The sequence below is a fragment of the Xenopus laevis genome, chromosome 4L (genome assembly GCF_017654675.1).
Source record: "Xenopus laevis strain J_2021 chromosome 4L, Xenopus_laevis_v10.1, whole genome shotgun sequence".
Lineage (NCBI taxonomy): Eukaryota > Metazoa > Chordata > Amphibia > Anura > Pipidae > Xenopus > Xenopus laevis.
The window spans coordinates 44,985,961-45,010,583 of NC_054377.1; the positions used below are offsets into that span (position 1 = coordinate 44,985,961).

Sequence of the window (24,623 nt, forward strand, 5' to 3'; positions counted from 1 at the left end):
GAAGATGGACGCGCCGCCCGGAGCTCCTGGGCCTGCTCCGGGCGGCGATCGTTACAGTTTCAGAAAAAGGTATAGAACCCTTGAGGACTGAGAATTATACCACTCACAAACACTGCAGGCCTCTGCCACAGTCCTGAGAAACAATATTTTCCCTGGTATTCATCTGTGCATCCTTTTAGCACTGGGCGTTTCTGCTGCAACATTGATTCAACTTTTTTGAGGATGTCCATGGTAGACAAGCAACAACTTTCCTTCCCACTCCTGTAGCAAAAGCCTAAAATATATAAAATATATACCAGATTATCTTTTCATGTTCTATTTGTCTTTAAATTTCTGCTGTAGCTGTTGAGAGTGTTACTATTACTTATAGTAGCTTCTGTATCAGCCCAAGGCAACCACAGTCCGTTAGCAGTAAAGATGCCCAAGTAGCTCCTCATCTTCTGTTCTGCTGATTCACTGCACATGCTCTGTGCTGCTGTCACTTACTGAGCTTAGGGACCCACTCACAATATACAGTACAGTATATAAATGTTACAATATATGGCTGATTAGTAATTAATACAGATAATTACTACATGTCGGCACAGAAACCAATGCAACTAGCATCAGAATTTAATATTCAGCCTTGTAGTATCAGTTTATATTACAGGCCAACCTCATTTTCTATTTTGATAATTTGATCCGACTCCTAAGCTTAGCTTCTCAACAGCTGTTTAGAGCCCACTGAGCATGTGTGTCTTGCAGACACTTTCCAAGATGGTGAACCCCTGTGACATGTCTGAAGTCCTGGATCATTGCTGCAATTGACAAGCTGAAACTTTCAACAAGTTCAGTACATAAAATATGGCATTTTTAGCCATATTCATTTTTATGGTTTAGTTCCCCTTTAATTTGAAATGTATCTTTTTCAGTGCATAGAACTCTTCACTTGAGATGTGACCCACTCCTTCTCCCTTGCCATTGGACTGAAAATGTAAGCATGAGGGTTAACTGTCTCAGGCATTATGGGATGCAAGAAAAAGTTCCTGGTTCAGTGTAATTTAGCCAGGAGCCCATAAGTTGCATTTGATTAAAGGAGAAGGAAAGGTTAAAACTAAGTAAGCCTTATCAGAAAGGTCCATCTAAATATACCAGTAAACCCCAAAAGTAGTGCTGCTCTGAGTCCCCTGTCAAAAGAAACACTGCATTTCTTTCCTTCTATTGTGTACACATGGGCTTCTGAATCAGACTTCCTGCCTTCAGCTTAAACCTCATTGCCCTGGGCAAGAGCATGCTCAGTTTGCTCCTCTTTCCCCGCCCCCCTCCCTTCTCTACTGTAATCTGAGCCCAGAGCAGGGAGAGACTCAGGCAGGAAGTGATGTCACACCATGTTAATACTGCAGCTCCTATCCTAAACAAACAGAGAGTTTCTAGAGCTATTTACTCAGGTATGGTAAAACATTCTACAGAATAAATATAGCATTCTAGCTTGCACTGTTGTAGCTAATCTATTGGCAATAAAATGCTTCCGTAGCTTTCCTTCTCCTTTAAGTGACAAATGTATTCAGATAGATGCTCACAATTATATCACACCACAGACCAATGGTACTCGGGCTCAGTCATATATTCCCTCAGTGACAGATCTGTTTGCACATGCAGAATGGCTATCAGTGAATAGTCTAACTGCTATCAGCTTAGAAAAGATGAAGCAAAGTCTAATTGTTGTCTTAGTTAAATATTTCCATGTGGACGTGATCGATCTTATCATTATTACATAGTCATCAAAGGCACCTGAGATGGGATTACTGTTTTGTAAGAGATACAAAATGGAACAAAGGTGTAAGGACTGAATAGAGCAGGGGTCCCCAACCTTTTTTTACTCGTGAGCCACATTTGAATGTAAAAAAGAGTTGGAGAGCAACACAAGCATGAAAAATTCCATGGGGATGTCAATTAAGGGTTGTTGTTGGCTGTTTGGTAGTCCCTTCATGGACTGGTAGCCTACAGGAGGCTCTATTTGGCAGAACACCTGGTTTCTATGCAACCAAAACTTGCCTTGAAGCTGGGAATTCAAAAATAAGCACCTGCTTTGAGGCCACTGGGAGCAACATCCAAGGGGTCGGTGAGCAACATGTTGCTCGCGAGCTACTGGTTGGGGACCACTGGAATAGAGTATATGGATGACAATATATTAAAATCTGTATAACACAGTGGTACCTTTATGAACCTAGAGCAGTGATCCCCAACCAGTGACTCATGAGCAACATGTTGCTTCACCAACCCCTTGGTTTTTTTTCTCAGTGGCCTCATATCAGGTGCTTCTTTTTTAATTCCAAGCCTATAGGCAAGCTTTGGTTGCATAAAACCAGATGTACTGACAAATAGAGCCTCCTGTATGCTGCCAGTCCACATAGAGGCTACTAAATACTCCATTATTTGGCAACCACAGGAACTTATTAATCAGGGGCATCACTACAGAGTAAGCAAACCCTGCAACTGCAGGGGGGGGCAAGACGTATAGGGGCCCCAATGAGGCCTTAATTCATATATAAAACAGGTCAACCTCTAGACATTTTGGGTCCTAAAAAATTATCTACTGTGGGCCCAGTAATATTTACATTTGAATGTGACTCACATGTAAAAAAAAGGTTGGGGATTACTGTACTAGTGTAAGTGTAATCACAATAAGTTAGAGACAATAGTTAGTGTAAACAGATTCTGGGTAAGTTGATCCATTAAGTTATTTACATTTTCCATTATTGCTGAACTGAATAATATGACTAGTGGTTAATGTTTCCTTGCTACTTATTTTGCTAGGATTGAGATTTGGGGATGAGATAGAAAATTAGGGTGAAATTAAAAGTTGCTTCGGGTGAGGATACAAGGCAAGGAGAGAGTCAGAATTGGGCCCCTGCGGTACAACTAGTAACATAACTATAAAGTTACTGGGCCCACAATAAAATCATTGTAAGGCTCTCTAAACTTTGGAAATATGATATTATTCACAATATTTATTATTAGTATTTATCTTACTGGTTCACCTATACCTTCTAGGCCCCAACGATCGCATTGCCTGCTTCCTCAATAGTTATAGCCTTGGGTACTCTGAGTCATGCTTGAATGCAAAATGTGAAATGTACTTTCATTGGGGCTGTAATAGAAAAATACCGGTAATAGTCTAAAACACTTGTTGGTAGAAGGCAAGGATAGAAGAGAAGGCAAGATGGCAGTAAACTGGTAGATGGAACTGGGTATTCTTTAGACATAGGTAAATGAGTTCTTCACACATGAAGAGAAGTGATTGTATAAACCAGATATTTATATTCACAGGGAGGCTGTACTTTATAACATAACGATACACACTACAGCTTGATGCATGAAGATGCCTTCTTTTCTAAACTTGCTTTTCTTTTGGTAAACCTGGTGAATCACTTCTTCTGAACTGCATGGTATGTTTTCCACTTTTATTTCATCCTGTGAAGAGAATGAAGGTTTTATCCTTTGCATATTGTTAATGTGCATATATCATTGCTGTCTTGCTGGGAAAATTTAGAACCTTTATGGAAACCAGCAATCCTCTTTCATTTCTAAAGAATAAAGCATTCCTTTGGGTCTGAGCAAAAAGTTAGTGAGGTGCTTTGTGAAAAGAAGAAACATTTGTTACTGCCTTGGGTTAATTACAACTGCAGGTCCAGTTGTGGTTACGCAAATTTCCCTGCAGTCTTGTGTCCTGCCTCCTGCTCTGAATATGGAGTTAGACTCAGGGTTCCTACAGCAGCCTGTGTCAATAGATGCAGCCTAATGAATCATCACAAACGTCATTTTGACAGAAAGTGCTGGACATGATGCCATCCAGAATATTCAGAGCAACGATTTCCATCAAAGTGCAATATCAAATGTGTGAGTGTTGATGTATTTGCGTAAGATGCATCCCCCGCTGGCAACTACAAATATTCTGGAATTATGGGAAAAACACTGCAGTATGGATAAAAAAATGGCGATTGCGCTGCACTAGTGGGTTGTAAATTACTTCTTCTGTGTTTCCCACCATGATAAATAGATGTTTATTTTCAGTTGGTTATGAAAGAGAAAGAACCAAGAGCAAATTGCCAACCATTACATAGTAGAATCATTAATTTGAAGTGGAAATCATAGGCGTGTCAGCGGATGAGAAAACCATTTTTGTTGGACACACTGATATTTGGTAAGTGGCTTTATTTTGTAGTACACTGTATAGAAAAACACTGTTGCCTATTTATTGAAATGGATTATGCAATTTAATGGCAGTGTAGCAAACAACAATTTGGGTGGCAGAGTTCACCTGGGCGGTTTCAATTTTCTGGTGCTTGCCTGTAAAATATCTATTGTAATTTGCACCATTATAGCAAGTGTATAATCTATGTTCAGATGGAAGCACTGTTTTCTCTAAGCACTATTAAATTAGACATTAATTACTCCCCATTCCTGGGGGTGGATAGGGAGGATCACCGTGGACAATAGCTATAATATGATTAGGAGTGAATTATTAATCCTGAGGAGTTTTTGGTATTTATACCGTGTATTTTCTTATAATTAAGTAAGGAACCTGAAGGACTCTGCTAAGGTTTTAAAAAGGCTGAAAAGTTTAATATACACCTTGCGGTGCTGCATATGGATGTACAATGATAAAGACACCCAGAGACAGAAATTAAGAAGGAAATTTATTTTTTTTTTTTTTTTTTTTATTAACAATTTTTGATCAGTCATACAACCAATTTTTCAGAGAGAAGGAGAAGGAGAAGAAAGGGGGGGGGAGGGAGGGAAGGAGATCTGGCCGCCACACAGAAGCACAGTAAGTCATACAAGAAAAATGCAGTTGGGAACCTCATATACATCATAAAGATATTCCTACAAAGTCTCATGACCACAATATTATCACAGCGTAGAGCAAAACCCATAGGGGATAGTTTCAGATCTCCTTGGATCCATTTCAGAACGACTTTTGTTGGCAAAAACAGAATACTCGCTCGTATAATTGGATGCGTTCAACCTCCTTAGATATTTCGTGGGTGGAAGGCAGGGCAGATTGTTTCCAATATCGTGCTAAAAGGCTCCTGCTAGCTAGGAGTGCTTGGATAAGCCATTTCTTGGCCCTTCGGTCCACCTTGGGAATTCCCAGGCCCAATAAGAACAGAGCAGGTTGAAACGGGGTGAGTATGCCCGTATGCTGACGGATATAGTCCCGGATGGCGGACCAGTAGTTTTGCGCCAGTGGGCAGGCCCACCAAACATGTAACATTGTCCCCACAGCACTATGGCATCTCCAGCATAAGTTGGATGAATTAGGAAAAGCTCTCTGTATCTTATCCGGGGTCATATACCATCTATACATAATCTTAAATGTTAGTTCATGGTGGTTAAGTGCTTTCGAAAACTTAGAGGTTTGCCGAAAAAGCCGATTCCAAGTGTCCACCGATAACGGTATTTGTAAATCCGATTGCCACTGTACAAGAGCGGCAGGGGCCTCATCCACACGATGCTGTAGCAATAAATCGTATATAATAGAGGTGCCTTTATTTTTATATATAGGCGTCCAACATTTAGACTCAAACCGGGTGGGCCGGTGCTTCCCCAACCATTGATGCGCCTGGAAATAGTGTCGTATACGTAGGTATGTGTACAATTGTACATCTAAGAGACCATAAGCCTTTTGGAGCTTAGAGAATGTTAGGAAACCATCACAGTCGTAAAGGTCACCCACTTTCGTGATGCCCATGTCTAGCCAATGTCCGAGATTTAAGTCTTGAACCGACTCCGCCAAGATGTGAAGTGGCACAAGGCTGCACAGTGGGATAGTTAAGTTACGATTGGGTCTAGCAACATACCAAGCGAGAAGAGTTGCTGTGATCGACAACGGCAAATGTTCCATTGCTGAGCGGTGATGTCTTCCCATAGTCCAAATGTGGGATAGCCCAGTATGTCCAAATTCCTGTTTATATATCCAATTCTCCATGTCAACCCATTGTTTCGTCCCTGAGGGTAAGTGCCAATCGGCCAGTTGATCTAAAATAATGGCTCTGTAGTACGTGAGGACATTAGGGCAGGCCAGGCCAGCTTTCCGTTTTGATGCTTGCATCACTTTTTGTGAAAGCCGCGGCCTTTTATAATTCCAGATGAACAAGTTTAAGATCCGCTGGAGTTGGTGGAAAAAGGGAGTGCAAAGGGGTATTGGCAGTGCCCTAAACTTATACAGAATGCGCGGTAGAATAAGCATCTTCACTGCATTAATTCTGCCAAGCCACGACACATACGTGGTCTTCCACGTTTGGAGGGTGGTTTGAGTATCTGTGAGCAATGGGGCAAAGTTCTGCTGGTACAGTTGAGTGGGATCCGCTGTAATTTTTGTCCCCAGGTAAGTAATGGCCGTGTCCTGCCAATCAAGGCTATATTTGCGTCTCAACAAGTCCACCACAACAATAGGCATACATATCGGTAAAGCTTGAGTTTTAGCAATGTTCAATTTGTAGTGGGATAAGTCACCAAATTTTCCAATCAAGTCAAACAGTTCCTGTAAAGCAATGACGGGGTTAGTGATCGTTAAGGCTATATCATCAGCAAACAGTAGAATTTTGTGTTCCTGGGGCCCCAGTGACAACCCTCTAATCCGTTGTGAGCTCTTTATTAACTGGGCCAAAGGTTCAATGCTCAGGATGTATATCAGTGGTGAAAGGGGGCACCCTTGCCTGGTACCATTAGATAAGGAGAAGGGATTTGACAGAAAACCATGAATATTAACCTGCGCCGTCGGGCTGGAGTAGAGGGCCATAATAGCAGATATCAGAAATGGAGGGAAATTAAATTCTTCGAAAACCAGTTTGAGATACAGCCAATTCACTCTGTCAAATGCCTTTTCGGCGTCCAGAGCTAGTATGAGAGATGGCTTGTTGAGTCTACGTAATTGATGTATTATAGTAATAAGTCGCCTGGTATTGTCATGTAGCTGACGTCCTTTAACAAACCCTGTCTGGTCGGTGCTAATCAGCTGAGGCAGGACTGCTTGAATTCTGTTTGCAAGGACAGATGCATATATTTTTAAGTCGCCGTTCAGTAATGAGATTGGGCGGTAATTGGGGCATTTGGTATCATCCTTCCCTGGCTTAGGGATGGCAGAAATATACGACTTTAGCATTTCTTGCGGAAATTTCCCGGTGCTGACTGCATCATTAAAGGCTCTAGTGAGATATGGAGTCAAGAGCGCAGAGTAGGATTTATAATATTTGTTTGTGAATCCGTCTGGGCCGGGTGCCTTAGATTGAGGCATACTGACAATCACTTTCCGAACTTCTTCGGATTCTATGCGCCTGTCTAACGCGGACAGTGCCAAGCTCGAGACAGCCGGCAAGTGCATACGCTCAAGGAATGCGCGGATGTCCGCTTCTGTGGGGATAGGTATAGTTGGGTCGTCCCTCAGGTTATATAGAGCAGTATAGAAATCAGCAAATGCATCTGCTATGTCTTTGGGGTTAATTCGAACTTCACGAGATGTTGTCTGGATTTTCTCTATTCTATGGTATAACGTTTGCTGTACCAAGCGATTCTTAAGCATGGAGGTAGCTCTATTACCCATTACATAATGCAGGCTCTTTAGTCTAATTAGCTGATTTTGGCACTTACTTAAAATATATAGATTGACCTCTTCCTTAAGTTGGGTTAATCGGGCCTTTACCTCAGAAGTGGGCCTAATGCGCTGCTGTTGTTCTAAGTCATGTATTTGCCGTAAAAGCTGATTTTGTTTCAATCTAGATTGTTTGATTTTGTGAGCGGCAATGCTAATCAAGCGGCCTCTCAGTACCGCTTTGTGAGTACACCAAAGATTGACGTCTGTAGTCTCGGAATTGTCATTCAGAGTGAAAAAATCCGCAATAGTAGTACCGATTTGGTCAGCTATCGTCTTATCAGAAAGGAGTGTGTCATTCAATCTCCAGGGCGGTCTCGTCTCGAACTGAAATTTTTCCTGCAATGTGAATGCAAGGACTGAGTGATCTGTCCATGTGGTAGTATGGATGGAACTGTCGGAGGTGTGCTGTAGCGTAGTCGGGTGCGTCAAAAATAAATCTATTCTAGTAGAAGAGTTATGGTGAGGGGAGTAGTAGGTAAAATCTTTCACCGTAGGATTATGGACTCTCCAGATATCATAAAGGTTGTGTTTCGCAATTAGTTTAGTAAAGCTCATGGATTTTTTGGTAACAATATTACGGTAGTGCGGGGGTAATAAGGCTGCTCGCGGGGTTCTGTCCATGTCTGGATCAAGCACATTATTAAAATCCCCACCTATAATGACCGTGCCCTGCTCTAAGAGGCTGACCTGTGATAAAACTTGATTTAAAAAAACATTTTGGTCCGTATTGGGGGAGTATACATTCACCAGTGTGTACTGTTGCTGATGGATACAGCAAATCACAATCAAACATCTGCCATGAGGATCAGCCAAATGTTGTACACTAGAAACAGATAAGGCACGTCTGGCCAGAATTGCTACTCCTCGTTTTTTCGTAGAGGAGGTCGCTGCAGCAATCATTTTATAATGCTTATTATCTATGGAGCATTGATCTTTTGCCCGAAAGTGCGTCTCTTGGATCCAGATAAGATCCGCATTCTGTTTTCTACACTCTGCCAAAGCTAGTAAGCGCTTCCTGGGGGTATTGAGACCCTTCGCATTAATACTAATACACTTTAGCCCCATTTTACACAACTTGATCTGCTACAGTGCGTACATTTGGCTGAACCTCTAGCAATTAATGCCCACAGTAGTGCATATAACGAGCCAGTCTCCGGGGGGGGAGAGGGGGTAGGGAAGGTTAGAATGAAAGAGAAAGAGAAAACAAAATATAACATATATACAATTCGGCCACCATAGTGGACCAATCTCGGTTTGCAATCATGCCTCCCGGCCTACAGTCCAGCAATACGAGAGAAAGAACTCGGGGGGTGAGTCGGATCTGATGGCAAGATCACAGTCCTGCTCCAGTGCCTAAAAGGGCATCAAATAAACGAGACCCAGGGCAAGGGTTAAAGAACAATGTGGGACTTACAAATCAGGTCTTGACTTTGTTCCAGTCGCCTTCTACATGCAAGTTGCCTTGGATGTGGCGAGAGTCCTGCTGTAATGCCACCGGAATATTCCACTGGGTTAATGCCGCCTTCCCTTCCGCTGCCGACATGATGATTTTAGTAGTATTTTGCCACTGTACAATCAGCTTGGTGGGGAACCCCCATTTGTAGGGTATCTCCTTTTGGCGAAGCACTTGAGTGATGGGTGCAAGCTCACGCCTTTTCGCCATGGTCGCCGCCGACAGGTCTGCGAAAACCTGTATTTTATCATACGGCTGTGGGATAGTAGTATGTTGCCTGGTGAAGCGCATCAGGTCATCTTTGACGTGATAAAAATGTATCCGAAGAATCACATCTCTAGGCGCTGAGGCCGGCGCACTTTTGGGCTTAGGAATTCTGTGTATGCGGTCAATAATAAGCTGATCCGCAGGCGTCTCAGGAAGAGCATGTAGAATAAGGTCTTGCGCGTACTGGGAGAGCTGAGGCTGCAATATCTCCTCTGGTATGCCCCTGAGCCTGACATTGTTCCTTCTGGAACGATCTTCCATGTCAGCTATTTTATTTTGCAGGCGCTCAATTTCCAGGTCATGATTATTTACCATGTCCGCCATATTATTATGTACTTCCACCAAGTCGGCCATCTTGGACTCCAGGTGGTCTGTGCGCTCAGCTATGGCCTGTAACTCAGCCTTTAAATCCTGTACAGCCCGTGTAGTGTCAGTGCAAATATCGCCCCTCAGTTGTGACAGCATGGCTTTTAGGTTGGCCTCTGTAATGCCTTGCACTCCCTCCACATACTTAGCTGTATGTTGCGCTGAACCAGCATCAGCGTGCGCTGGCGAAGATGCGCCAGACGAGGAGCGGACGCCATCTTGGCTGTCTTCACGGAGCGAAGCTTTCGGCTGAGTCCCATAGAACGCCGTCAGTTGTAGCGGAGCTTGCTTGGCTCTGCGCCTAGACATGCCTGCGGTATTCCCTGGCTGCTTTTTGCGCTTCTGAGCGCCCTGGGATTGCTTGTTGTCCAGCTTAGAACGGCACCGGATCAGGAGCTGTTAAGGAACGCGTGCGGTCACATACACGCGCTAGCCACGCCCCCCAAGAAGGAAATTTATTAAAAGCAGCTGTCATCCATTTCTGGAAAATGCCTAAATTCAAATGTTATTACAGTTTAAACAACTGATGGTGAGCTCTAGAAACATTGGTGCTAGTTTATTAAACCAGCCAGCTCTACTTATTTTTCTTTTTTTTTTTATGATTTTCAACTTTGATATTATACTAGACTTGGTAGTGATGTTAGATGGGGAGGGGGGATAGGAGTAGAGGGCAGACATGATTAGGCCTTGAAGCACAGTCTGTCTGTTCTCTGTTTCCTAGGTCAGTTCTCAGATTGAGTAAGAATTAATAAAGCAGAATTTTCATATGGAGAGATAAACCAAAACAAACCATTTTCCTGAATGACTCAACTGCAGACAAATTCTCCAATTTTAAGAATTTTGAATTTTCTGTGAGGAGCACAGCTGACATACATTACAGAATATGTAGAATATTCTGACAAGAAAATCACACATAATATTAGCTAACAGCTAATATTATATGACACATAGCAGTAAAGTCTACCTGTTATATATATTTTATGTGTATGAAAGTAAGTGTGTATGAAAGTAAGTGTGTATGAAAGTAAGTAACCTTAAATAGATGAGATTTCTCTCTTTAGATATTCCTAGAGGATGTGTGAAGAGAAGCAAAAAACATGGCCACTTCCATTAATATGTTTACATGCAAAAATACAGTGAAGATACATACTGTGTAAATGATATAATACCGTTTTATAACGAAACTACATGGAGCCAGAACACTAGGGGCCTATTTATTAAAGCTCACGTTTTTTCTGGTCAAGTTTTTAAAGAGGAAAACTCTTTTTATTAGAGATTTATTATACCCCAAAGCTGCTAAAAATCCAAATCTGAAAATACTCCATCTAAAACCTGTCCACTAATCTGATAAATTAGAGTTGTAGTAGCGACAGTTCGACAGAGTGAAGATGATTCAAATTGCACCTGATTTTGTTGCATTTTTTCAGACCAACGTTTTCAACAGCTATTGATAAATGAGTTATATTAGATGATGGGAGTTAGGTTGACTTTGTTTTAATAAAAACATTTGATAAATTTGAGATTTAGTAAATAACCCCCTAAACACAGTTTGGATATTTATGTACAGTATTCTCTTTAAAGAAGAGTACTGTCACCTTATCTTGAATTGTGCAACAGAAAACATATGTGGAATAATAACATGAACACTGTACATTGCAGCCTTGGTCTGGAACATTGAACTGATCCTGATTATGGGCTTTGTCCTATTTCAGCAGTTTGGTTAGTAATTGCATAGCAAGTAACAAAAGAAACAAAACGACTATTTGAAATAACACAAAACAAATTTAAAAATGGAAAAAAAATAGATTGGACAGCTTTCTTCCAATGGGCACACAACTTACTAAAAAGGTTCATTAGACAGTGATAATTATATACAACATATAAACTTTAACCATAATATTGCTTTGTTGCTATGAAATATATGCTGCATTGAATGATAATATGTTTATGACACATCTTGGACAAAGACATAGAAATCAAAATATACTACCAAATTAATTAAATCCCAGCTAATCATTTTATAATTGGATACAATTGAAAATTTTAAATATAACTGTTTAAGCATCTGATCAATATGATCCCTCCCAGAAATTAAGCACTAACATATCAAAGGAATGTCAATGAAATATATACCATGATGTAGGCGACAATATTCTCAGGCATGTTGTACTTTTTCATTATTTTTATTTATTTTTTAATATCTACAGTTTTGGTTCTGCATCTTTCAAGTCTGGCATTTCACCCCCTGTGTGGTTTCTAATGCTTAATTATCCTACTGACCCAAAAGTTGAATAGGATTATGAATCAAGGATAAGCAATAAAAAAAAATTGAATAACAGAAAATGGAACCCTAACAACCAGACTGAAAATATAAAGAATTGAATGTTAATGACACAATAAATAAATAATAAATAATAAACATTAACAGAAAAGTTGCTCAGAATTGCTGAGTCTGTGGTCTGTGACAAACTAAAAGTTATTTCAAATGTGAATTTCCCCTTTAGCACTGGTATAACTTCACAAATGTTTGTTTGAAATTCAACTGAAATGTTTTGCTTTAAAATCCACAAAGAACAGGGCTTGTCACTGACATTGGAGATAAATGGTAAGATAAAACTGACAGGTGGTAACTGTATCAAAGAGCATGTCACAAGCCAACAACTAACTTATCACATTACCAATTAAGATACCATCTAAATTGCAGCAATAATATATTAGCCATTAAGATAAAGGAAAATTAGTGCAAAAATGTGGAAAGTGATAAAAAAGAAGTTTACAGGGCCATAAAGAAATGTACAAAGAACATGATGAAGCTGAGATTATTCATCTCAGTAAGAAGTCATTGCAGCCTGGTGACAAGTTATGTTATCAAGCTTCAAGATGTCCCACATTCTTTAGTAATTAGATCACTTCAAAGGGCTTTTTCTAGAACCATTCTAGTGGTAATTTGTTTCATGGATCAGATCAGTACATATTAGCCAAATACAAGAAGTCCTCTGCACTCAACCCATTGAGGACATTTAGACATTTTGTTCCAGCAACTAAAGCTGGCCATAGACTCAAAGATCCGCTCGTTTGGCGACATTGCCAAACGAGCGGATCTTTCCCCAATATGCCACAAACGGCATTGCTATATCGGGGGTAATCAGAACATTCAGCCGTATGGTCGATCGATCGGATTACGATACACCAAGGGGCTCCGACGGGTCGGTCGGGTAAAAATCAAATCTTCCCGATCAATATCGTGCCCAGATATCGATCGGGAAGACCCGTCGGAAGCCCCCCATACACAGGCAGATAAGCTGTCAAATTGGTCTAAACGACCGATATTGGAAGCTTTATCTGCCCGTGTATGGCCACCTTAAATCAAAGTCATCCCTGGTCTGACCAGTCCTACACTCAACTTTCATCTGATACATTAAGAATTCTATTGCTTCATTGTTAGGGATGCACCAAATTCACTACTTTAGGATTTGACAAATCCCAAATTCTTTGTGTAAGATTTGGCGCCTTTGGCAGACTACCGAACCGAATCAGAACCCTAATTTGCATATGTAAATGAAAAGGGAAAGAGAACCGCACACAGCGTGCAGTTAAAACATTTTTGACTTCCCCCAGCCAAATCTGAATCCAACTGAAAAAGGCAGAAATCTCGAACTGAATCCTGGATTCGATGCATCCCCTCATTATAGATTTTACACAGGGACTAAGTTTTACCTGCAAATTACTTGCTGGGATTCCAGTGGTGGCCAAAAAAAGGGCAACCATATTTGTGAGTTTTAACCTTGAAAGCAACAAGTAACTAGCTAAGGTAAAATTTAGCCCCTGTGCAAAATGTATAATGAAGCAATAGAATTTTTAATAAATCAGATGGTGACCAGGGTCACCAAACCAGGGGTGACTTTGATGTAGCTGGCCAACTTAAATATTTTGCAATATATGGACAAACAACACCTGTTATCTTTCAGGGGGTGCATGTTTAGTAGCTTAATGCACAAAATGTCCTTAACGTATTGAAAATGGGTTAAGTACAGATGACATATTGCATTTGTCTGTATGAATTTTGTGGTCACAGCCTCATTGCACCACCGCTTAATGGTTTGTAAATTAGTATTGAGCACAACTTTCCCTTGTTTGTTATAGTCAGTACACGTTAGCACCTACCACATTGTGAGTTTCTCATAGGCCCTTTGATTTAGCTTATAATAAAGCACTGCGTATCTTGACAGCGCTATATAAATAAATGATGATGGCCAGCTCTGATATATATGTATATCATATATAGAGCACAAGCAATGTGTGCAAACAGGATTTACATAATAATATTTTAATAATACTGTATATATAGATACTGTTTGTTGCTTAATAGTTTGATTCCTTGTGGTCCTTTGACAGGAACAGTGTAAACAATCAAGTGTGAAATAAAGAAATTTATATATTTACAAAAAAATCATCCTGGAAATCTGGTGCCAGACTATGTCACTGCATACTAATCATACGAACAGTTGGGCCTCTTCTAATACTGCCTTCTCTAAACACTCTACAGTCCAGAACACAAAAGCCAACTGCCACTGTTGGTTGCATAATCCCAAGAAATCTAATTCTGCCTATGTTATGCAGGACCACTGGCTCATGTTCCAAACATTAGTATGTGATCTTGGTTTTGAAAATCTATCTGCCTGTCTATCTATTTATATCTCTGTATATTATTCTGACTATAATCTGATTTTATTTATTTACATGGTTACCGAGGTTATGTTATGTACAGTTAAAATGGAATAAACAAATATTTTTTAACTCCTGTTTTAGCTTCCATTTCCACATTTTACTTTGTAGAATTAACTATTGTTTTCTATTCCCATCTAGTCCAGTCCTGATCTGCACACTAATGAACCATTGACCTAGTATGTTCTTTGTAAATGAAGCAATTAAGCGACCAATAAGTGTACCAGATGGCCTTTTGCTGAATTCACCAAACATGTTGCAAGACCAGAGAAACAAAGTGATATTTATCTGCAAGCGCCACCTGTTAGAGAGGATGGCTGGTACCTTATCTTTACTCTCAGGAACAATGTTTTTGGTGATCACATCTGTATAATTTATCTGACTATTGTTTTTCCTGATGTTGTTAAGGTTTTATATGAATGGTTTCTTTTCCAGGCCTTATTTAGACTGGGTCCTGAGCAAAGTATATTTACATTTGTGATTTAGTAGCAGCTACTGTCGTTTTGATAATCCAAGCACAATAGTGCTTGGATACGTGATATATAGAGCAATGTGACACTGTAATGTTTGCTAGGAACACTTCTTTCAGCCTTCAGTTAAGAGCAGCCTTTTGCAGGTATCACATCTATGTTCTCTAATTATGATGTGGCTCTGGGTAGCAGTTTTGTGTTTCCTTGCTCCATATAGCCATGCAGACCCCAGTCCTTGCTCAAAGTACCAAGTCCCTTTTAACAGTTCATGTTATGAATTTGTCACACTTGAGCGCAACTTTCACAGTGCTCAGACTTGGTGTGAAAGAGGTGGGGGGCACCTGGTGTTCATCGATAACCAAGAAACGCAGGAATTTTTAGGAACCTATTTATCTGAAGATCGAGAATGGTGGATTGGACTTATTTACAGCCCTGTTAATGACTTCAGTCAAGGTAAGATACAATTGTTAAGATAGTCTTTTAAATATAGAGAAACATTTAGGGAGTTATTTTTTAAAGTCCACATGCAAACATTTTTTAAAAATTTATTTTTTTACTATAAAATTTTTAGTGGGGAAAAAAATGTGAATTGTTCTGGATTTATTAAAGCCCGGTGCTGAAAAAAGTCCAAAGACCTGCCGAGGTTGTATATAAGTCAATGGTACTTATATACAAAAGTTTCAATAATGTGATTGATACACACGGAGGATTGCAGTGGATCCTATTACTGTTCCTATGGTGCTCCGTCCAAGCACCTAAAATATCAATCCAATATCTGTAGTCTGGAACAAAGGACCAAATCGCAGGATAACTGCAAATGTGCCAAATTTTATTTTAATCCACACACGACATGTTTCGGGCGCAACTGCCCTTTTTCAAGTGTGTAATATAAGTGAATTACAGCGTTTAAATCACCTCAACGAGGTGTGTAGACACACCCCCCACCTCCTAAACACCAATGAAGATTCAATGTAAGCAAAAATCCAATATATATACAATTTTGCTAAAATTCAAGATAATGAAGTCCTTTATGCTGGATACAACGTGGCAGTCCCATAAATACCTAAAAGTGTATACAAAAAATTAATATATAATATTTACACATATAAATAATACAAAAGAGTAAAACACTGAAAAAGTAGTTTAGTGTGAAAAACTGCCCCTTAGGGCCTAATTCCACTAAAGCAAATGTCACACGTCACATTCGAATTATTCTAGGTAGCAATGAATTCATAAATACAGCTTCATTGAAACTAAGTTATAGTATATACGTCTTACCCTTAGTAGAGACTAACTGGTTAGAAAATTTCAGAATCTGTAAAAAAAGAAAACGAGGAAGACATCTATTAGATAGTGATCATAAATCAAAGAAACGGAATCAGGCTCCAATGGTCATTTAGACCCATCGGGTACATAGTATTCAATTTTTTAATCCATCTTGCTTCATGTTGTAGAAGCAATTTGGAGAGGTTTCCTCCTCTTCTTGGTAGTTTCACATGTTCCAATACCATCCATCTCAATTGTGTCTGGCTATGGCCTTGGGAGACAAAATGTCTCGATACAGATGTATCGGATTGGGTGCCTGCTTTGAAGTTTCTAATATTACCCTTGTGTTCCTTTATACGCTCCTTAACTGCTCTGCCTGTTTGACCAATATAGGCGAATCCACAAGGGCATTTTAACATGTAAACCACATTTTTGAAAGGAGAAACAGTGTGCCATCCCACCAAAGGTAATAACGTACCCCTTAGAAGTTTTTCAACATGCGATACCAAAAATGTGGTTTACATGTTAAAATGCCCTTGTGGATTCGCCTATATTGGTCAAACAGGCAGAGCAGTTAAGGAGCGTATAAAGGAACACAAGGGTAATATTAGAAACTTCAAAGCAGGCACCCAATCCGATACATCTGTATCGAGACATTTTGTCTCCCAAGGCCATAGCCAGACACAATTGAGATGGATGGTATTGGAACATGTGAAACTACCAAGAAGAGGAGGAAACCTCTCCAAATTGCTTCTACAACATGAAGCAAGATGGATTAAAAAATTGAATACTATGTACCCGATGGGTCTAAATGACCATTGGAGCCTGATTCCGTTTCTTTGATTTATGATCACTATCTAATAGATGTCTTCCTCGTTTTCTTTTTTTACAGATTCTGAAATTTTCTAACCAGTTAGTCTCTACTAAGGGTAAGACGTATATACTATAACTTAGTTTCAATGAAGCTGTATTTATGAATTTATTGCTACCTAGAATAATTCGAATGTGACGTGTGACATTTGCTTTAGTGGAATTAGGCACTAAGGGGCAGTTTTTCACACTAAACTACTTTTTCAGTGTTTTACTCTTTTGTATTATTTATATGTGTAAATATTATATATTAATTTTTTGTATACACTTTTAGGTATTTATGGGACTGCCACGTTGTATCCAGCATAAAGGACTTCATTATCTTGAATTTTAGCAAAATTGTATATATATTGGATTTTTGCTTACATTGAATCTTCATTGGTGTTTAGGAGGTGGGGGGTGTGTCTACACACCTCGTTGAGGTGATTTAAACGCTGTAATTCACTTATATTACACACTTGAAAAAGGGCAGTTGCGCCCGAAACATGTCGTGTGTGGATTAAAATAAAATTTGGCACATTTGCAGTTATCCTGCGATTTGGTCCTTTGTTCCAGACTACAGATATTGGATTTATATACAAAAGTTTTTGTGGTCTCCTCTGGAATCAGCCCAAAAATCCGACTATTTTGGACTTTTCAGGCAAAGATTCGACCTTTTCGGAAAAAAGCCTGAAAAAAACCGTACGATTTGGGTTTTCGCTTGATTTTATCAAGTTTGTTCCCAATCTGATAATAATAAATAAGGTCTGACTTTTTTATTTTAAAAAATCAGAAAAAAATCTGATTTTGATAAATAACCCCCTTAGTATTTGCCATGTATTTTCCCTTATGCTGGCAGTACAGCAAGATCCAGTGATCCATAGCTCGGTGACTGCAGAGAGCAGCATAGGTGAATTTCGGCATACTATATTAAAGGAGGTGTCATGTTTTCTGTTGGGTTACATCTGAATACCTGTGGTATGCATACGTGGGCATTTGTATCTGCAGTGCATTCACAGAGCAGGCATGTTTGAGGAATCCCTCAAGGATTGTACCAGATACTGAACACAGGAAAAATTATAATGCATATACTGAAGGTTCATAGTGGCCCTAACCACTATCCAATAGTAGTTATTCATAGTGCTTGCTCCCAGCATTATAGCCCTTTTATGTTGACTGCAAAGGAATATACTATTTTTAAATAGACTTCACTATACATTATTTACCATGGACATCATTTTATTGATTATAAATGTCCATTACTAAAAACGTCTGTATTATACAGTTTGAAGCAACAAAAATAATTTGGACTGTATTTTTTGCATTTAAAGGTCTTTTGATCTAGCAACTACAAATACACTATTTTATAATCAAGGAGTATTTATTCTGTCAACAATGCACTGACCGAGTCTTGTGGCCTGTTTTCTTTCTTTCGGATGTTTCCTATGTATGCCATTCTTCCCATCAAAAATTTAAAAGATGGACAAACCACATTTCAAGGACCTTCTAAAAAGTTGCAGAAGCTACACCGCATCTGAGATTTATCTAATCCAACCAATCAACTGTTTGCTCTTATTGTTCAACTTGCAACTAGCTGAATAAAGATAATTACTGACTGGTTGGTTTGGGTCAAGGTGAATATATATACCTGTACCCAGTGCTGTTCAAGGGGGTGAAGGTTTTCAGTTCCAGTTTTTACACTTTGTAATTATTTTAAACTAAATGTAACTAGATTTTGTAAAACAAAAGATTATCTATTTTCACACACAGGATTTATGACCTGGCTGGACACATCCAATTTAACTTTTACATACTGGCATAATGAAGATTCCCCTGAGCCTGACAGAAAATGTGGTTACATAAAAAAGGAGAGTGGTTATCACTGGAGCACTACTGAGAATTGCAAACAAGAATTATTTTTCATCTGTCAGTTTGGTAGGTTCATTATTTTTTTTTGCCAAACATGTATTTCCTTGTGGTTACCAGGCACACTAATGTGAATTTGATTTTTGTTAATAGAGTTTGGTCATACAATATCCTGTGAAAATCAAAATGCAACGTTGCAGTGTGGCTCAGGGGAAGTTATCCAGATAAGTGACAGTTTCTATGGCCGCAGGAGCCCCCATTTTTGTACTCGGGAAGAGCCCTCACAGACCACAAGTGGCTGCAGCTGGACAAATGTGAAGGACCTTGTGGCAGGTAAATTATGGGTGATAATAAAATGCTTAAAAATCTTTAGCTCATTTTTCTCCTTTAGTAATACAGTAGATTCCCAATTTTACATTTTTCAGGGGACCAGGAAAAAATTATGTATTTACTGTGTTAATAACAAGGGTCAAGCATTGCAGCATTAATGTAACACTATGGGGGGCATGTGCAAGGCCTGTCAGTCACATACACAACCTAAAGCAATAAGTGATTGGTACAGGCTGTATTAGGGGCAGACTAATTAGAATTGACAATTTACAGGCAGAACCATGGCAAAATATACATCTGGTTAGTATTTTAACCTCTTTATTTCACTAATAATAACATTCATAGAGGAAAAAAAGCAGTTTTTGGGTACATCAGGACAAAATTTTGATGCAAAACCTGGGAAATGCATCCATTGAAATGCATTATAAATTGATGGGACCACAAATAAAAATTTAAAATCCGGGGAAACTTAAAATCTGGGTACTTGAGGTTTCTCTGTAGTTATAACTGTCCCTTCATTTCATATTCTTACCCAGGATTCAATGGGTTTGATTTTCCTACTAACAAGGAGCACATGATTGCAAGCATCATTCCTGGAATTTACCAGTAGTAAGCAATGTACTGTGTAGTTAAATTTTCAAATTTATTTAGGGAATATGTTGCTGCCTAGGATGTAACAGGTTAGGAGCTGCAAGCTGGAAACGGAGGCTATTTGATCCTCTAAATTATATCACAGCCCTCAACAGCCAATGGTACCGTGTGATGTATTTTAGGGCTTATGTCAAACAGGGAAATAAATACCTTCTACTTGTAGCTGTTGATGGGCAAAAGCCCATTATGCCTTCAAAAAAGGTATAACCTATTTCCAGCCAATTATATGTAGCAAATACTAAGGCTAATAGCACATGGGTCATTTTCTCCAATGGCGTTTTTATGCCAGTGGAGAAAAGCCTTCTTTTCACCCCCCCCCCAGCGAAGAAAAGCCTGCTTTCCACCCCCTGTATGTGTGTGCACTGACAGGCACTGAATCAGTCTTGGAGCCTTGACCAGGTATATCATTCTGTATTCTTTTTTGCTTAATCGCTTCCCGGGTGTCTCGGCATGAGACTTCCTTGTGGTTTTGTTAAAAAATAGATTAAATAGATCTAAATAAGGTAAAAATGTATCATAGCATTAAAATGATATAATCCTAAAAATATTGTTCATGTTTTTATGAAGCTCAATGTCATGGACTTCAGGCCTGTCAGATTACAACTGATTCTTCCCTATTTGGAGCACCTTGTCCATCTGGCAGTTATTTATCTATTGATTACGACTGTATAGAAGGTATGTGCCTTTTTTATATTTTTTATGGTGCAAATACAGTATTGTTTGGAAAAAACACATCTGAATAATATTTGATTAAAGCAAAAATAAAAATACACTTTCTGCAACAATGTCTAATAACTATAAGCAACTTTCTGGTGCATGAAGGAGTAAATTTTATTCTGTTAATACAAAAGAACTATCAATATCCTTTTAATGATATCCTTTAAAATGGTGTTATCAGTTATAAGTAGTGTAGTGATGTTATTCTTGTCACATGACTTGCTAAATCTCTAGATATAAACAGCATGCTCTGATATAATGGTTTAACACAGTGATCCCCAACCAGTGGTTTGTGAGCAACGTGCCAGTGGCCTCCAAGCAGGTGCTTTTTTTGTAATTCTTGCCTTAAAGGCAAGGTTTAGTTGCATAAAAACTATGTCTACTGCCAAACAGAGCCTCCTGTTGGCTTCATGTTCATATAGAAGCTGCCAATACCCAATCACAGCCCTCATTTGGCATACAAGGCATTTTTTGCATGCTAATGTTGCTCTCCAACATTATTTTACACTTGAATGTGGCTCACTGGTAAAAAAAAAGGTTGGGGACCACTGGTCTAACATATAGTCATATAATTCTAATATCTTTATAAATGACGTTACAGTATACTTATCTATATCTATCTATCTATATATATATATATATATATATATATATATATATATATATATATATATATATACATACACACATAGAACACACACACACATATATATATATATATATATATATATATATATATATATATATACATAGAACACACACAAATATACAGGGACAGATTTATTAAAGGTTGAGTTGTATTTAAATTAAAGAATTCATGTTTTCGAGGGTATTTTTCAGTCAAAACTTAAAAAAAACCTCATTTTGGTTTTTAGATATTTATTATATTTTGATGCTGGAAATAACTGGAATATGAAAGTACTCCAGCTAAAACCTGTTGAGGTCATATAAAAGTCAATGGCAGAGGTCCCTTCAACCATTTGAAGATCTTTGTAGCCCTCGTGATATTTGTATTTTTTTCGGTGGGTTTCACTCAAAAACTCAATTAATTCAAGCAATTTTCGAAAATTGGTGAAAACTCAACTTATCCGAGTTTTCAAGTTGTTCACCCTGAATTCACTGTTTTTTCCATTTAAGTTTTTTCTTAAATTGGAAACATTTGAGTTGTGAGTTCATTTGAGGTATAAAAAACCTCACAAACCTCTAAAACTCGACCTTTAATAAATAACCCCCATAGTGTTTATGTGTAAACACTATACAGTATATATATTCTATAATACACAAAAGTCATAAATATCCTGATGCCGGCAGTTATAACAAGTGATACGTTTTATCACTTGTATCATGTGATTTACTTAAACATGCATCATGAGTAATAGTAAACCTCTATTTAATACGATCATGAAACTCCTACATGATATACAGTATATAGGCACAGATAATGAGATTTCTTTCAGTTTCTAATTCTAAAGTGTAAAAGGGATCCTGTCATAATTACCCCTTATATTAAAATTTAACTGTTTTACACAAGCCTTAAAATGATTGCATTATATATACAATTTGACACATTAGTTCTCATCTATTTATATTTTGGGGGTTATTTATCAAAGGTTGAGTTGTTTTTTCCATGAAAAAAATATGAGTTTTCGAGGGGTATTTTTTAGTCAAAAAATCTAGAATTTTTAAAAATGTATTATACCCCGAACCTGGAAATAGCTTGAATCCGAAAATACACAATCTAAAACCTGTTGAGGTCATGTAGGAGTCAATGGCAGAGGTCCCTTGAACCATTTGAAGATGTTAAAGGAACAGTTCAGTGTAACAATAAAAACTGGGTAAATAGACAGGCTGTGCAAAATAAAAAATGTTTCTAATATAGTTAGTTAGACAAAAATGTAATGTATAAAGGCTGGAGTGACTGGATGTCTAACATAATGGCCAGAACACTACTTCCTGCTTTTCAGCTCTATAACTCTGAGTTAGTCAGCGACTTGAAGAGGGACCACATGGGACATATCTGTTCAGTGAGTTTGCAATTGATCTTCAGCATTCAGCTCAGATTCAAAAGCAACAGATATGACCCATGTGGCCCCCCTCAAGACTCTGATTGGTCACTGCCTGGTAACCAGGGTAACCAGTCAGTGTATACCGGGAGAGCTGAAAAGCAGGAAGTAGTGTTCTGGCTATTATGTTAGACATCCACTCACTCCAGCCTTTTTATTTTATTTTGCACAGCCTATCTATTTACCCAGTTTTTATTTTTACGCTGAGCAATTCCTTTAATAGTCTTCGTGATGTTCGAGTTATTTTCGGTGGGTTTCTCTCGAAAGCGTAATCAATTTGATCGTTTTCAGTACAACTATACTGATTCGAGTTTACTACATTCACATTTTTTGTTAAATTGGAAACCATTGGATTTGTGAGTTTGTTTGAGGTCTTAAAAAAGCTCACAATGTTTTAAAATTCAATCTTTGCTAAATAACCCCCTAAATATACTTTACCTGAACTAAATATAATTAAATTAAATATATGAAATATTGTATATTTATAAACAATATTTCAAGAGTTCAGGGCTGCTGTTTATGCTGCTTCAGCTAAGTTTTATTATCTCTTTTTCATTTGATTGTTAATCAGCACCGACATCTCCAAGCAGCAGTGTATTACGTGACTTTTTAGTTAATGTATAGATAAAACATGTAAGCTCAATGGAGCATGGACTTGCTATGCCTGTGAATTTGTGCAGTGTTAATAATAATAATAATAATAATAATAATTACATTTACAATTTAAAACGACTATTGCTCACTTTGGCATAAACATTCTTCATAAAAGCATGTCATGTAAATTTAAAGGAATAGTTCAGTGTGAAACTAAAAACTGTGTAAATAGACAGACTATGCAAAATAAAAAATGTTTGTAATATAGTTAGTTCGCCAAAAATGTAATGTATAAAGGCTGGAGTGAACAGATGTCTAATAAAACAGCCAGAATCCAACTTCCTGCTTTTCAGCTCTATAACTCTGAGCTAGTCAGTGACTTGAGGGGGGGCCACATGGTACATTTCTGTTCAGTGAGTCTGTAATTGATCCTCAGCATTCAGTTCAGATTCAAAAGCAACAGATATGACCCATGTGGCCCCCCCCTCAAGTCTCTGATTGGTTACTGCCTGGTAGCCAGGGTAACCAGTCAGTGTAAACCAAGAGAGCTGAAAAGCAGGAAGTAGTGTTGTAGCTGTTATGTTAGACATCCAGTCACTCCAGCCTTTATACATTACATTTTTGGCTAACTAACTATATTAGAAACATTTTTTTTTTGCACAGCCTATCTATTTACCCAGTTTTTATTTTTACACTGAACAATTCCTTTAAGAATGTACTGTACATATTTTGTTCAGACACAGCACATGTCCAGTCTTCTTTGGCTGCTGTCAATCACATGATCTCAGTTTACTGAGCAAACACTGAAGTATCATTAATCAAATCAGTGGCGTAACTAGTTGTTACTGGACCCCATAGCAAATTCAATTTAGGGCCCCAAAATATTTATAAGTTGGCCTATTTTACCAAGATATATTAAAATTGCTCATTAATTAGGGTCTCACTGGGCCCCCTACACTCCTGGGCCCCCTTGCAACCGCAGGGTCTGCTTCCTCTATAGTTACGCCCCTGAATCAAATGTAACTTTTAATTCAAAGGGTTAATTAAAGGATCTATTACTAAACATCCAGCATGTAGTACAAATACAAACTGCTGAATGCACTGATGTCAATGGAGCCATGCCACACACAAATCTGAACTACAATACATTTACATGGCTGATATTTAATTATTCTGAAAACAATTAACTTGCCCATAAGCCAACGAAAAATTCAAGTTTTTGCCCCAAAGCCTGACCAGATAAATTCGAGGTTAAGTAAATAGTCCCCTTAAACTTTTTTTGCTGGATGTTTTAAAACAATAGTATTAATATACTATATAAATACAATATAATACATTTTAATAGACTAGATTCCCAACCAGTTTTTGGG

General features: G+C 38.4%; 1 protein-coding gene across 1 annotated transcript in view; it reads left to right on the plus strand.

Moving 5' to 3' along the window:
- The first annotated feature begins 13,439 nt into the window (after nt 1-13,439).
- Nucleotides 13,440-24,623, plus strand: part of LOC108714032 (polycystic kidney disease protein 1-like 2) — a 62,733-nt gene continuing 51,549 nt past the window's right edge. Inside the window, exons 1-4 of the mRNA XM_018257873.2 lie at nt 13,440-15,370; nt 18,803-18,967; nt 19,052-19,231; nt 20,447-20,554. Coding sequence (XP_018113362.1) covers nt 15,088-15,370; nt 18,803-18,967; nt 19,052-19,231; nt 20,447-20,554 — 736 coding nt within the window. The 5' untranslated portion in view covers nt 13,440-15,087. The remainder of the gene's footprint in view (nt 15,371-18,802; nt 18,968-19,051; nt 19,232-20,446; nt 20,555-24,623) is intronic.